A 14,642-nucleotide genomic window follows, 5' to 3' on the forward strand; every position below is an offset into this window, starting at 1 on the left:
GCTGAAAATTCCGAGATTCAACATTCATGACCCAGTTAACAGTTACACTTGGACGAAAAGTTGTCCTCTGTGAGGGGAAAATGCTCTGTTATATTGGCTTTGACGCAGTGATTCAGGGCTCCATGAGAACCAGGGCCTACTATGTGTTAGAGAGAAGTAATCCTCTGGCTGAAGGACGGATGCCCTGGGCAGATTACGTGGCCTGGCCTACTCTCCCCCTGGGCCTGACTTATACTGCAGCACCTGTAGGGACTCCTATGTTCAGAGTTTCTGATTTAAAAACAGGGTTATCCAGTATGAGACACTTTAAACGGGTGGGTTGATTAAATATATTCATTTGGGCTGCAACCACCAATTTTTTGTATTATTGGTTAGAGCTGAAGCAATTAGTTGATTGATCGGCAACCACAATTCTTTCAAGCAGTAATTGCCTAGTTCCAGCTTCTGCTTTGAGGATTTGCTTCCTTTCTTTGTGTCTGCGATAAGAGAATCTCATGGTTTTGGTCAAGACAAAGGACATAATTTGACGCACTTTGGCCTTTATACGATTATTGGCAGTTTTAACGATTGGGGGGGGGACTGCAGTAATTGATAATGAAAATTGATAGATCAATAATAGCACAGCAAGTAACAATTTTTATAAATTGTAATGTCAGAAATAATCATAATTTCCCAAGGGGTCGTCTTTAAATCGCTTGTTTTGTCCAAGCTGTCCAAAACCCAAAGAAGAAGTCGTGCCAGAACATTAACTCTGAATCACTTTTCTCAGTGTTTGTGGAAGTCCGGCTGTACAAAGTGAAGTAAACAAAGACCAACTGAACTGGAAAGAAATGTCGGACCTTTTTTGCAGCAACAGAGGTTTTATTATTGTGAATCATTTTTCCAACAGGGTCAAATATCAGTTACTTCTCATAATAGATCAGATAACAAAAGACGCAGACGGTTGTGTGTGAGGGGTTCTGCTCAGAGAAAGAAAAGAAAGGTAAAGAACAGGCCGGGAGCTAAAGTTTGTGAGCTAGCGTCTCAATGCAGGAGCTCCCAGTTTAGCATTCCAGATACAGGTTAAGAAATGTCAACCTGTGGTTAAGTGAAGTCCCGGCTGAGACGAGTCAGGAGGTGGTCAGACCTGACTCCTAACCTTTGTTGAGACGATGCTAGTGCTAACAGGCTGATTAAGAACATTTAAAAAGTTGCCTCACTTTCTCTACATCACACAAATTAATCACCCGCTCCCCTGTTGGATCTGCACACAGTGGAATAATTGTTGAACAGCGCTGTGGCTCTCCAGATGTTTCACCACGTATCCGCTCTCCCCTCCCTTCTTAGCTTTGGTCCTTTCCTGGTCTATGGCTGTGGTGAGGCTCCAAATTTGGAACTCAGCTTGGTGACGAGGGCCATGATTTTGGGGTTGCTCTGGTACTTGGCGATGTTGGCCGGGTTCTGTGCCACATCCTGGAAGGCAGCCATCACCTCAGGGTCCTGGAGTGTAATATAAAATACATACAAGGTCACCTTTATTCACATCAAAACAGCTTTAAAGACACAGTGAAAGACACGTCTACAGCTCAATATCACGCTGTGTTCCCTAAGCCACTTCCACTATTGAACAATCCAATGGACTTAATGCAGCCCGCCTCTTTTTCCCCTTATTCCATTTCCTGTTTTGTGTCTTAGCTTCTGATTGTTATTGCTGTCTAAAGTGAATATTACTGTTTAATAATAAACCTGTTTAAGTTAAATATTTGGGAATAACCATTAATAAAAACCTTAATCATAGGGAAAATGCACAATTACAAAAAGATTTTAAAAATTTTAGTATTTGTAATCATTAGCTTTAAAAAAAAAAAAGAAAGTACACCTTTGGAAGGGTTTTGTTAAACAAAAACCCATTGGCTCTCAATTTACTAATAACTAATTTTGCAGACATGGACCACAGGTCTACATTTGTCCTTAAACTAGCTGCACTGGCAGCAGTAACAGATCAGAAGTGTGGTTGCGGGTGTACTGATTTTGAGGACACGAACAGGGGCGACGTCGCTGTGGCAGTAACGTAAAAAGTTCCAACCACCACTAAATCTCAGTTCAGTGTTGTCTTCTGGGTAGAGAACAGGTGGTGCTTATATTGAGTGTGCCTGTGAGAGTACACGGGATCTCCCCCCTCTAGATTTTTAATCTGTTTGAGTGAACAACAGGTTAACACATCTTTATGCTAAGCTAACCATCTGTTGACTGTAGCTGCATATTTAGCAAACAGCATTGAGAGTGGTATTAATCTTCTCATTTAAGTCTCTACAAGTTTGCAAATGAGTGGTTTTTTTGCCAAAATGTCCAACTACTGCTTTAAGATCTGTATAACCTAAAAACACAGGACATGGCAGTGGAAGTACTAGGATGCAGAGGATTAATGGTGAGCTGCTAAGTCACCTTCATGGCGTTGAGCAGCTCAGGATCCTTAAGGAATTCACCAAGACCAGGCATGCCACCGGGAGCTCCACCTGGGAATCCAGCCTGACCTGCAGAACAACAACGGGACTCATTTCACTCACAGGTGCCATCACATCTGTCGGTCTTAAATCAATGAATACCAACAGCAGAGAGATATACTCAGGAATCTTAAAAATACGATACTTAAGTGAAACTAAAGGCTACAAACAAGGACTTGAAATAAAGATTGCACTGTAATTCTCAAATACGATGCCTCAAATGATACACAAAGAATCACCCATTGTTCTGACGTCGGACCTAACAGCATAGTGCGTATAAGCATATGAATGATGTGAGTAATCCTTTCCCCACAGGTTATTTTTTATTTGCCTCTCCTATAATGACAATTGGAGCGTTGGTCTCATCCCGTAATGTAATACCCCGGCTTGTTTCCGCTCGCCTACCTGGGAAGAATCCTGCTCCACTCTGCCGTGCTTCCTCATCCTGTTGAGACAAAAGAAAAGGATGAATTCATCAGTATGGGACACATTCACAAGTTGTGTACAGTTTAGCTTAGTTCACAATAGCACATCTAGTGTGAAGTATTTGCCCACGATGTGGATGTTGCTCCTGCATGGTGCGAGAAAGCATGATAGGCATAGCAACAGGTGGGGCTTTGCGAACGCACTTTGGTACTTTAGCATGCTGTCACAGTTGATTGTGTAGGTAGAATAGTTCAACTTAAAGGACCATTGTATTTTTCCAGGCAGGAACTCACCCTCTGAGCCCGTGCATGCTCCTCTCTGGCTTTCTTTATCCGCTCTTGTTTCTCCTTAATCTCCTTCTCTTCCCTTTTGCGCTCATATTTGCGTCTGTGCTCTATGATTTTGTTAGCCTGAAAACAAAAAATGGAAACACGACAAGAATGACATACCACAAAATCATAGCTGGGAGCCTCTTCTTTTATTCCCTGTCTGCCATTAGGGGCTTCTAGACACCTACTCTGACCAAACTGTTCATCCGCATCAGGATCATGTGAACACTCTTCTCTTCTGAGCTTACACACATTGTCTGCAGTAACTGTAAAGTAGAGCTGGTGTTTTAAATTAAAAAAGGCTTCTCTCTGGCATTATACCTTAGGCTGGACCTCCTTCAGCATCGCACTGGCGGCCTCATCATAGTCCAATTTACAGGCTGTTGCCAGGTCCCTGGCTGCCTCCTCCCAGTGGCCCAGCAGTCTGCAGCAGCACGCACACATGCACGCACGCACACACACGGCAGCAAGCAAAATATCATAGCATCAGATCACTGACCAGATGGCACAAGCAACATGGACGGCACAGAGAAAGACCTATTTCATATAACATATTTCATCTTGTACCCTCTGAAATACCAACGATCTTGCAGATTCATTGAATGTCACACTGCAAGTTCGGTCTAATAAAATATTGGCTGCAATCTGTGTCAGACGGAAATGGTCAGTTTTGTCAATGTCAGAATGTGCGATCAAAGCCTGGTGAATCGTGACGCAGTAAGTAAACAGAAAAAAAGAAAAGAAAGAAAGACACATCATCCACCTGTGCTGTTTTCAAAAGGCAGTAAAACTAAAAAACAAAAACAAAACTCAATGTCAATTCTGTGTCATCTGATGCTGTACTCTGGTTGGTTTGTGGGTTGTAGCAATAGTCACATTTGGAGAATGTGGTCCTACATTTCTGAAACAGTCAGGATTTTGATACAGGTTGTTTTTGATCAGCAAGGCTTGAAAACAGGCAGGGGTGGACGTGCCCCACACCGAAAACTAGGCCCTCAAAAGGACAATCAAAGATTTTGTCATAATTGTCACATTTCACCTGGGCTTGAAATTGCTCAGTGTGTAGGGGCCTTAACTCTCTGTTAAGATACACCACCTCTTCTGTAGACCTGCAGACTGCAGCAAATACAATGATTAAGCTAACTGTTACATGGTTTTGTGAGAGCAACACTAATACAGTTTTCAATACAATATTAAGTGCCAGTTGCCAAACAAGATGAGGTGTGTCATACTTGTGTTTACACTGAGGGTTTGGTTATGTCACGCATGTGTAAGGCGCAACCAGGGGTCAGGTGGTTATTAACTTTCAAGCACTGGAAAACATCGGTTGTGTGGAAGAATTCTTAAATAGAAATGTACCTGTGAGCTTTTCCCCTCCACTTGTAAGGCTGTGCAGAGTCTGGGTTGATGCTGATGGCTCTGTCACAGTCTCTTATGGCTGCGTTGGGTTTCTGCATCTGGATGTAGACACTGACACAGAGGTCAACTGATTACATTCAGTCATTCATAACAAACGGTTTAACAGAGTAGTTATTAGAGCCGATATTATCGGCAGATAAGAGCTAATTGCAGATAAATGGGTATCTGTATTATTTATAACAGCCAATAAATGAAGTTAAAAAAGAAGCCAGGGCACTCTGGTGGACAAATAGATGTGATATTTTTTTTATAGTTTTAAACATTTGACTCTTATTTATCAAAATGTAATATATTTTGTTGTACTTCTGTTCAAAGTACTATTTATAACAATAAAAACCTTTATTTTTAAACTGCATTATTTCATTTCATCTTTGTGAGGTCTATTAATGACACATAACCAATGTTAGGGATAATCTTTGTATGCGTTTTTGAAAATAAGAAAAAAAATAGAATATCGGGTTTTAATTCAAAAACCTTTATCAGTCAGGCTGTTGTAGTTATAAAGCAAAAGGACATCAACCTTAAACAACAAGCCCTTAAATGTAATATATTATTTTGAGGAGTCAAACGGTGGCACAGCTGAATGATACTTAATGCATGAATAACCTGAATGAAAGACACTGAAGACTCTTACCTTGCCCTCTTGGCGTAAAGGATGGCTAGGCAGGGATTCAGCTTGATGGCTTCAGTGAAAAGATCCAGAGCTTTCTGCAGATCACCTTTAAAAGCAAGAAAACTGGGGTATTAGAAAACATACATCCAATTTTATTTTGAGCATCTTTCTGTTTACCAGATCAATACTGAGACCGTGTCTGCATGCACTGTTCACTTTCTGAACCGAATACCAACCTACCTTCTCCTACAGCATCAATGGCCTCCATTTTCTTCTCATTGGCCTGGTCCATCATCTCCTCCGTGACCTGAGGAAACGTATGGACACAGATGTTCAAACAAATCCTGTCTAAAATGATAAAAGCTCAGTTATTCTCCGGGCCTGCAATCTCCTTTAATAATCTATTTGGTTTCCATATGAGAGAATATGGTTTGAATTTGAGTAAATATATACATGATTCATAGATAACATAGAAAAGCTCAACATTTTACCTCAATGGTGTCAAATTCTCCCATGTCCTGTGGTTCATCAGTGTCTGGCTCGATCACTCCCTCGTTGTCAATTTCTGAAAAAGCAAACAGATAAACCCAATGTTTGAAATAAGCTCAAGTTGGCGCACACTGACAATCTCCATTAAATTGAAATCCCGATTTACTGTACTCAGTGCAGAGCCTTCCTTTATCCATCTATCTATCTATCTATCTATCTTGGACTATCTCCAAAAACACAGCCTTTAGCTGGAGACGTGCACCTATAATTATACCTTAAAGGAATAGTTTGACATTTCGGGAGATATGCTTACTGGCTTTTTAGCCAAGACTTAGATAAGAAGATTAATACCGCTCTCGTATCTGTACAGTAAATATGTAGCTGCAGACGCTTAGCTTATCTTAACATAAGACTGAAGACAGGGGGAAAACAGCTAACCTGGCTCTGTCAAAAGGCAACAAAAACACTGGGCAGAGCCGATTTACAACCATCGATGGTTGCCTGGCAACATGTCCCGGCTAAGAAACATTTTTAAACAGATTAAAGAATCACTATGCAAAGTGTTCAGACAACTGCAGAGGTGCTGGTAGGTTAATTTTGTTACCATCTAACCGAGCCAGGCTAACATGCTAAGCTAAGCTAACCGGCTGCTGGTTCCTGGTTGACTCATGCAGCAAATAAGAATATTTCACCAAATCCTGAACTATTGCTTTAATTAAACCAGTATACTTCTTTTAAATACATCAGTACCAAAAAGAGGAGTTAGCAAAGTTGTGCCTTTAAGTTGGCAAGTAATATACACAGTCACTAGACTGAGACAGCACGCATTTTGTAAATAAAATGTTTACATTAATCTATTAAGTTTGCCACATGTGCATCTCAACCACAGACTGCAGAAAAACATGGCTCAACTGGTAATGGTAAATCTGGTCTCCGCAGGAATCTCACCTGTACAGCCCCTGCGATTTAAGAAACTTTTTATTAAGGGTTGAGCTGGCTATACAGTACCTATTTCACTCTCCTCACTCTCGGACTGTGCAGGAGGCTCGGGCTCAGATGATGAAGCCGATGTAGGTGGAGGACCACAAGGACAGCCACCCTAGAAACCAGAGAGCGTGAAGTGTGAAAACCTACAGGCAACTCATCCAACTGCCAATTTTAGGCAACTCCAAATATTTTCTTAGTCCTTGTGTCCTCTCTGAACAAATATCACAATATAATGCAACAAGCAATTAGGAAACAAAAATATTAAATCATCAAAAGTATACGATAACTAACAGAAGAATATTAATGCGTCACCTGGCATGAGCCCTTTGTCTTGGATGGGGGAGGGATTGTTGCACCCATGCTGCAATATAAAATGATGGAGAACAATTCAGCAAGCAATGCAAAGACCCTGATTTTGGATAGATCACAAAATATAGACATTGATATTACCATATAAACACATACCGTGACAGTGTCCTTATTGCCACTTCAGCAATCTCAGTCACATAATCTAAATATTATTTTCTTGATTAGTCATCAGTTTATAAAAAGCCAACAAAAAAGGTTCCAGAGCCCATGCTGAGATTTTCAGATTGTTCTGTCAAATAAACAGTCCCTTAAGATTTTCACCAGAAAATATTCACACCAGTGAATTTTGGCTGTTTTTAAATCAGGAACATTACTCTGATTTATGGCTTATAAATACATGTTGCAGACTAATGTTCTGTCAATGGACCATTTATTTAAAAATGACTTTTTCCAGGTGTACCTGATTTAAGTCTGTCTGACAAGTCACCAAGTGAAATAACCACACCTAGTATTGTATACAAGGCATAATCTTTCTGAATTCAAATCCTTGAAAACATGTGATTATTTCTACATGTTGATTTGGATTATCAGTTCCCTTGTTGAATAAAGAGTTTTGCATGCTCTTAAACCGACATTACACGAGACACACACACACTTTATTTGATTCCGCCCTACAGTAACATTTCATCAGGAATCAAATTTTCTGAACAGTCCAGCATATTCAAACAGATCACATATCAACATGGGTGTACAGTCTTCATGGGTAAATAAGGCAACGTCTCTTTCATATAAACATGCTCCCTATGACTGCTGATATGGGACAGCACTTACCAGCAGTTAGGATGGACAGAAGGACACACACACTAGTGATGTGCAGCTCGATACTACTGATATTTCTTATACCAACGTTTTCTGCTCTAGGATCGATACTCAAGTAAAAATTATCGATATCTAAACTCAGTAAGTCAGGTTTGCGCTAAGGCTCTGTGACGGAGCATCTTTGAAGTGGGCCGCTGCAGCCCTTTACATTTCCCACGATTGAATGCTGACTCTGGGTGACTGTAAAAGCAGTCACGTCTGGCTGGCTGTTTTAGCTGTTAAGGTAATAATTACGCTGTGTGCAAAGCCAGTGAAATACTTTGGCAACACCGCAAACTTCGCTAAACATCTGAGATTAAGTCGAAATAATAATATGATGTTATGAAGAGTCAGTTCTGAGCAGGATATTTTTGTTATAATTAAAGAATATGATGTCTTGTCATTATGCAGCTATTATTTGGAATTGGTAAGCCTACAGCCTACTCCTTATTTCTCTCATAATTACAGAAATGGGAGGGGGAGGTCACATTAAACTAGAAATAAAATATGTAACAGTATCAGTATCGACAATACCAGCCTGTGTATTACTTGGTATTGGATCGTATAGGAATTAAGTGGTATGCACATCACCCCTCACACACACACACACACACACACACACACACACACACCCCTGTGGTCCCTGTTTTTTACTAGAAGGTGGGCGGGAACTAGGCACGTGGTAAGTGCAGTCTTCAATGAGACTTTATGCAAGTACTGTAGTGACATAATGAAAGAATGACTCCTCTAAAGATCTTTTACATATCAACTAGGAACATGATATTTGGAACAACAGCTCCGAGGTGTACTGACCTCAGCAGCCAGGTCCGGAGGAAGCCCAGCTCTGGAAGGTGCAGGATCTCGGGACTGGACTCGCACATATGCACGAAGGCCTTTAACTCTGTCACTTTTCGTGGGTCCATACTGCTCTGTCACGTCCAGCACACAGCGCGCTGCAGAGAGAGAGAAAGAAACAATCAACAACTTGGCGAAGTCTGGTGCTGTTTACGTGCCCAGTTGCTAACGTTAATGCCAGCGTTGTTAAGCTAGGTATGCTAGCGTACGTGCGCTACAACCTCACTTTGTTCACGTCACATAAACTCAACAATGCGTGCAACGGAGGAACTACCAATGGAGCAAGCATGCAGGAGTAACGTTAGCATGAACGACTATTTAAATGGTCGCGAGGCAGAAGTTTCTGGAAATGCGTCCCTGACGCGATAACTGTTTGACGCATGATCACGCCGCTAGCTAGCAGCAATACGGGCCGTGATTAATGAAATACACTTCGTTATCTGGAGACATGCGGTTCAGTAATCGAAGGGAAACGCACCTGATCGGAAATACCGTTGACTCCCGAGAAGAAAACCCGCAGAGTAAGGTTGCAGTTGAATTTATTTTGTATCACTACAGCACTGCTTCACTGGTGGTGGCGTCGCTCCTGTGTTTTCATTCAGGCAAGTCGCAAGCCAGACCGAAAATGGGCCGGGGGATTTGTTGCCCCGTGATGGGCCTGTCAGGCAGATCTCAGGATGCACACAATCCGCAACATACAACGATTATTATAGAAACTGGAGTATGTCGTTACATTATTATAGTGGTTGATGCCAAACGATTAAAATACATATGTTGTTTAAGGTTAAGGTTTATCTTATCTCTTAAGTAAACATTTTTAAAAAACATTTTCAACGTTACATTATTTTTTGCCAAGCTGAATAGCTATCTCATTAAATATTGAAAATGCCTATAATAATGTCAGTGCTTGCTTAACCTGTAGACTCACATAACCACTTCATGGTGGTGCTTGCTTTGAAGTATAAATTCAGTGCTCCCTGTGAGGCCGAATTCAGGAAACAAAAGTCTTAAACTATCAAGGTCTTATTTCCCCTGAATGGGGGGCTCTCAGGCAGCCCTCCTCACCAGACTGCTTCCACCAATCAACCTCCCAGTGCTGCCAGTCATTTATAGATCATTCAATTCTACGTCATTCATACATGTTATTCTTTTATCATTTATTAAATAGGATTTTATGATGAGACAAGATACCCACTTAGAATATATAATCCGTCCCATTTAATAATATTTTATCTATCATTAATATTCTGTTTTTCTTAAAAGGGGTTATATTGGGTGGCAGTGCAGTTTTAAGTACTGATTGTTTGCACACACAAAAAAATGGTTTATTTGCTTTTTAGAAAATGTAATTATTGAAAAGGCTGAAAAGTAATTATTCAACCAGGTAAAATCTTAGTGGCAAAGAAATAGTGTTGTTCATCACACTGATGAAACCAGATACATTACTGGGAGCTGCCCAGAACAACATTCTTCCATTGCTGGTTGCTGAGCAGCTTCACTGAACCAAGTCGGGGTACGTGCCTTACTCAAGGGCCTGTAGCACTTGATCTTAGAGGACAGGTCTGGTGATATTCTACAGCTTACTTTTCTTATTGTCATTAAATCTCACAAAAGACCAAAAACAACAATTAATTGATACTAACAGGTATTGTGTGTGTATCACAGCCTGATATATTTATTCCTCTTTGCCATAGAGCTCCACTGTTGCACTGGGTGACACATTTCCTTTATTTATTATGAAACAACACTGTCCTGCTGCCAGAAATATTCACAAAAGCTGAAAATAGCCCCCAACTAATGCACTTTTCACTGCTTGAATAATGTCTGATATGCTTGTTTTTACTGTCGTAGTTTGTCGAGCTAATTTGAAATACTGTATTTTATATATACTGTTGGGTAGTTTAATCAGTGTGCAACAGTGCATCCTATTTAAGTCATCAGATACATGTGGTCAAGTGAAATGTACAATATTTATCTTTGAATTGAAGAATTTTTAAGTAGCATGAAAAGGAGATATGCAAGTAAAGTACAAACATCTCACATTTACAGTTAAGTACAAGACTTGAGTAAATACCTACTTACATGTGATGAAAGATCAAATCAAGAAAATGTCTGTATGTGGATTTTCATGTAGTGTGAAATAAAACTTAATGCCAGGACAATAGGAACATATTTATGGAAAAAGGTTTTGTGGAATTATGGAAAAGTGAGAACAGCAAGTTCAAGCCTGCAAGGGCACATTTGCTTAATTTCTCACCTGCCTGTTGTGCTGCTGCTGCACTTTCTCTTTCCCTCCAGGTGCGGTTGTGCCGCCCGACTCGGGTCTCTTCTTCTGTAGGACTACTTTATATAAGGACTGCATGAGTAGGGGAGACCTGGGACGGTTGTAACATTTTTGACATTTCTGCCTGTATCTCAGAGATCTTTTAAGTAAGGTTTTATTCAACTCTTGAACACTTTCTTGCAGAACTGCTGTGTGTGTGTGTGTGTGTGTGTGTGTGTGTGTGTGTGTGTGTGTGTGTGTGTGTGTTTGTAAGGATGACTTACTTACTATCAGTTATGGTAGTGACATAGTCATTAACACAATAATAAAACTTGACAAAATGTGCAAATGTGCACTAAGGAATATTAGTGTGTGTGTTTGTGCTTGTTTGTCTTGCATCCTCACAGTGGTGACAGACATATGGCACTCCTGGAGTGCAGGACTCATGGGCACACAGAGATGCCCACAGGTTTAACACTAACATTTGAACGTAATATAAAACAATTAAACATTACTGTGTGAGTGTCAGACACAAACTGAAATTCAAAGAAAACATATAAATACAACTAAACATTTTCATTGTTGGTACAAATAACCCAGACCCTTGTAGCAATGAACTAACTTACCTTACAACTTACAGCATGATCTTTCATGCTGTAAGTTGTAAGGTAAGTTAGTTCATAGTTATCTACATATAGGCCTACACAGAACAATAATTTAAGTTTGATGAGTTTAAATACAAAGCAGGCAATGCTATAACAAAAATAAATGAAGTAAAAAATCTCCAAATTATTATTTTTCCTTCTATAATTGGCTGTGCCTGCCACATGGTGCTACTTTTTTCACATGTAGAATAAGGACTAACCTGAGCATGTGGAGAGTTAATCAGGTAATTCATAACTTGAAAGAAATTGGATTAGATGTTGATGGTCTATTCTTATTGTTACAGTAGGCTACAGGTGCTGGAGTGGCTGTTTCTCACATTTGATATATACCATGTAGGCTACAACATTTCTGTGGTTACGTTGACGCTCTTACTTATCTCTGACACTCTCAATAGTTTGTTTGAGCTTCTCTCTTTCACTATTTCTGTAAGGATCTCTGGGTTCCTATAGCTTATAAATAAGAAGTATCATTTTAAAATGCAGTAATAAAACTAGTAATTAAAGACAGAATATAATAATACTAATTAATCATCAAGGGTTGGGTTAAAACAAATATACCATGGTTACGCCCTTGTATATAACCGCAAATTCAACATGTAGAATATGTGTAGAAAAGAAAGAGGCCATTTTCAACAAAATAAGACTGTCCTTCTAATTTAAATAACATGATTATGATAACAGGAAAGAATTCAAATAGTTTTGTGAGCATTGTCTGTTATGCATGTAGCCATCATGAATTTTAAGTAGTGAGGGAACGTTTGCAAGAAGATCTCAAGAAGGCTGGAATTCAGGGTCTTAATATAGACACAGTTATAAACCTGTGGATCGATTGAAAAAATGTGGATCATCCAGGCAACAGGGTGAATGGGTAGGATTTAATCTCTGGACCACACTCCGGTGCAGAACTGCACTATTTGTCAATATGTCTATATTGTTTTGTTCATAGTGTGTATGTTAGTGTTGTCTACACTGTAGTTTGTGTCTGATTTTATTTTATTATTATTGTATTATTATTTTATTATTGTATAAGTAAGCACATCGTGAGCAATGTACAATCCTGAGTCAAATTCCTCGGATGTGTAAACATACCTGACAATAAAAAACTGATTCTGATTCTGAGAAGGGGGCAGTAATGCACCGATAAGCTGGATGCAAACCGCCGAAGAAGAAGAAGAAGAAGAAGAAGAAGTAGTAGTAGTGAGTGAGTGAGTGAGCAGCAAGCTAGTTAGGGTAACTGTCAACCAAAGATAAATATTGCAGCAGCATGAGAAGATTTTAACGTTGGTAAGAACAACATACCGCTCTGTGTTTCCGTAAGTATCCAGTGGTAATTGACTGCTTTGTGTTTCACTGACTGAGCCTCGTGTCTGCAGCCGGGCGACATGCTGTAGCTGGTCGGGTCCTCCAGTTGCAGCAACAATGTTGCCCTCAACCGGCACCATGATCCGGTCTGCTGTCAAGCTGCTGCCACGGTCTAACTGGAGTCGAGGTGAGCCCAGTGGTGTTGTTATGATTTGTGAATTGTAGCCAAGTAGCCTACTTAAGTAAATTACTTCTACTTTAGCTGAGTATTTCCATTCCATGCTAGTTCATGCTTCTAGCTGCCCCCCTTCATCTCAGAGGGAAATATTGAGCCTTTACTCCACTACACTTATTCGACAGTTACTGGTTAGTTTGTCAGAATAAGATTTTACATAAAATACATAGGGCAATGATAATGATATGACATGATAAAATACAGTGCAGTGTTACAAATTAAAACTGTGGGTTCTAACCTTTTTGCCTTGTGACCTTGAACAGTAAAGCAGTGTCTAGTTTGGGATCCTGTCACGTTTCAGGAATGAGTGGGTAAATCATCTCACGACCCCACCAATTTATATTGTGACCCTTTGGAGGGGCCTGACCCCTAGTTTGGGACTAAACTACCAAAATGTACATACTGTAGTTAAAATTAGGCTTACTAAGAGCAGCCTCAACAGTAACATGCTGCCTACAGATGGATGATTCAGTATTAACAATCTGATAATGTCATAGAAAATCATTTTACATTAATTATAATTTTAAAAAACGGGCTATTTTTCTACAGAACAAGTAGGCTACTTTTACTTTGATACTTTAAGTACATTTGGCTGATAATGCTTCTGCACGTTTACTTAAGTAAGATTTTGAATACAGACATTTTACTTGTTATAGAGTATTTACACCGCTGTATCTGGTAGGTTTACTTTAAGTAAGTGAAAGCTTAAGTGAGTTTAGCTATATTTGTTATTAATAAAATGGTTCACCCTTAATTGCAAAGTCACCAGTTGCACAGTTACAGATTTCCCATGTTTAGTGTAGTACAGTGGGTATGGAAAGTATTCAGACCCCTTTAAATTTTTCACTCTTTGTTTCATTGCAGCCATTTTCCAAAAATCAAAAGTTCATTTTATTAGCACCCCATCTTGACAGAAAAAAAACAGAAATGTAGAAATTTTTGCAAATTTATTAAAAAAGAAAAAGTGAAATATCACATGGTCATAAGTATTCAGACCCTTTGCTCAGTATTTAGTAGAAGCACCCTTTTGATCTAATACAGCCATGAGTCGTTTTGGGAAAGATGCAACAAGTTTTTCACATCTGGATTTGGGTATCCTCTGCCATTCCTCCTTGCAGATCCTCTCCAGTTCTGTCAGGTTGGATGGTAAACGTTGGTGGACAGCCATTTTCAGGTCTCTCCAGAGATGCTCAATTGGGTTTAAGTCAGGGCTCTGGCTGGGCCATTCAAGAACAGCCACGGAGTTGTTGTGAAGCCACTCCTTCGTTATTTTAGCGGTGTGCTTAGGGTCATTGTCTTGTTGGAAGGTAAACCTTCGGCCCAGTCTGAGGTCCAGAGCACTCTGGAAAAGGTTTTCGTCCAGGATATCCCTGTATTTGGCCGCATTCATCTTTCCCTCGATTGCAACC

The 14,642-nt window shown here is 39.9% G+C and overlaps 2 protein-coding genes across 2 annotated transcripts in view; one reads left to right on the top strand and one right to left on the bottom strand.

The window, feature by feature from the left end:
* Positions 1–840: 840 nt before the first annotated feature.
* Positions 841–9,408, bottom strand: st13 (ST13 Hsp70 interacting protein). The gene is made up of 13 exons (XM_046073420.1): positions 9,247–9,408; positions 8,727–8,866; positions 7,059–7,107; positions 6,768–6,858; positions 5,762–5,835; positions 5,511–5,577; positions 5,292–5,376; positions 4,598–4,708; positions 3,560–3,662; positions 3,203–3,319; positions 2,889–2,928; positions 2,425–2,513; positions 841–1,479 (listed from the first exon to the last, which is right to left on the bottom strand). The coding sequence occupies exons 2-13, from the start codon at positions 8,834–8,836 to the stop codon at positions 1,345–1,347; spliced, it is 1,071 nt and encodes a 356-aa protein (XP_045929376.1). The 5' UTR covers positions 8,837–8,866; positions 9,247–9,408; the 3' UTR covers positions 841–1,344.
* A 3,438-nt stretch (positions 9,409–12,846) lies between these two features.
* The window catches only part of xpnpep3 (X-prolyl aminopeptidase 3, mitochondrial), a 14,009-nt gene continuing 12,213 nt past the window's right edge, over positions 12,847–14,642 (top strand). The window contains exons 1-2 of the mRNA XM_046073345.1: positions 12,847–12,980; positions 13,070–13,185. Coding sequence (XP_045929301.1) covers positions 13,116–13,185 — 70 coding nt within the window. The 5' untranslated portion in view covers positions 12,847–12,980; positions 13,070–13,115. The remainder of the gene's footprint in view (positions 12,981–13,069; positions 13,186–14,642) is intronic.

Source organism: Micropterus dolomieu, linkage group LG02 (genome assembly GCF_021292245.1).
Source record: "Micropterus dolomieu isolate WLL.071019.BEF.003 ecotype Adirondacks linkage group LG02, ASM2129224v1, whole genome shotgun sequence".
In the NCBI taxonomy this organism is placed as follows: domain Eukaryota; kingdom Metazoa; phylum Chordata; class Actinopteri; order Centrarchiformes; family Centrarchidae; genus Micropterus; species Micropterus dolomieu.

What these genes read in the sequence shown, in the direction of transcription:
- st13 (XM_046073420.1), bottom strand. Translation starts at nt 8,836, where the DNA reads ATGGACCCACGAAAAGTGACAGAGTTAAAGGCCTTCGTGCATATGTGC. An exon ending in CTCCGGACCTGGCTGCTGAG is followed by an intron (nt 7,108 to 8,726) that starts GTCAGTACACCT and finishes TTTATATTGCAG; the next exon opens with CATGGGTGCAACAATCCCTC. An exon ending in CATTGATGCTGTAGGAGAAG is followed by an intron (nt 5,377 to 5,510) that starts GTAGGTTGGTAT and finishes TTGCTTTTAAAG; the next exon opens with GTGATCTGCAGAAAGCTCTG.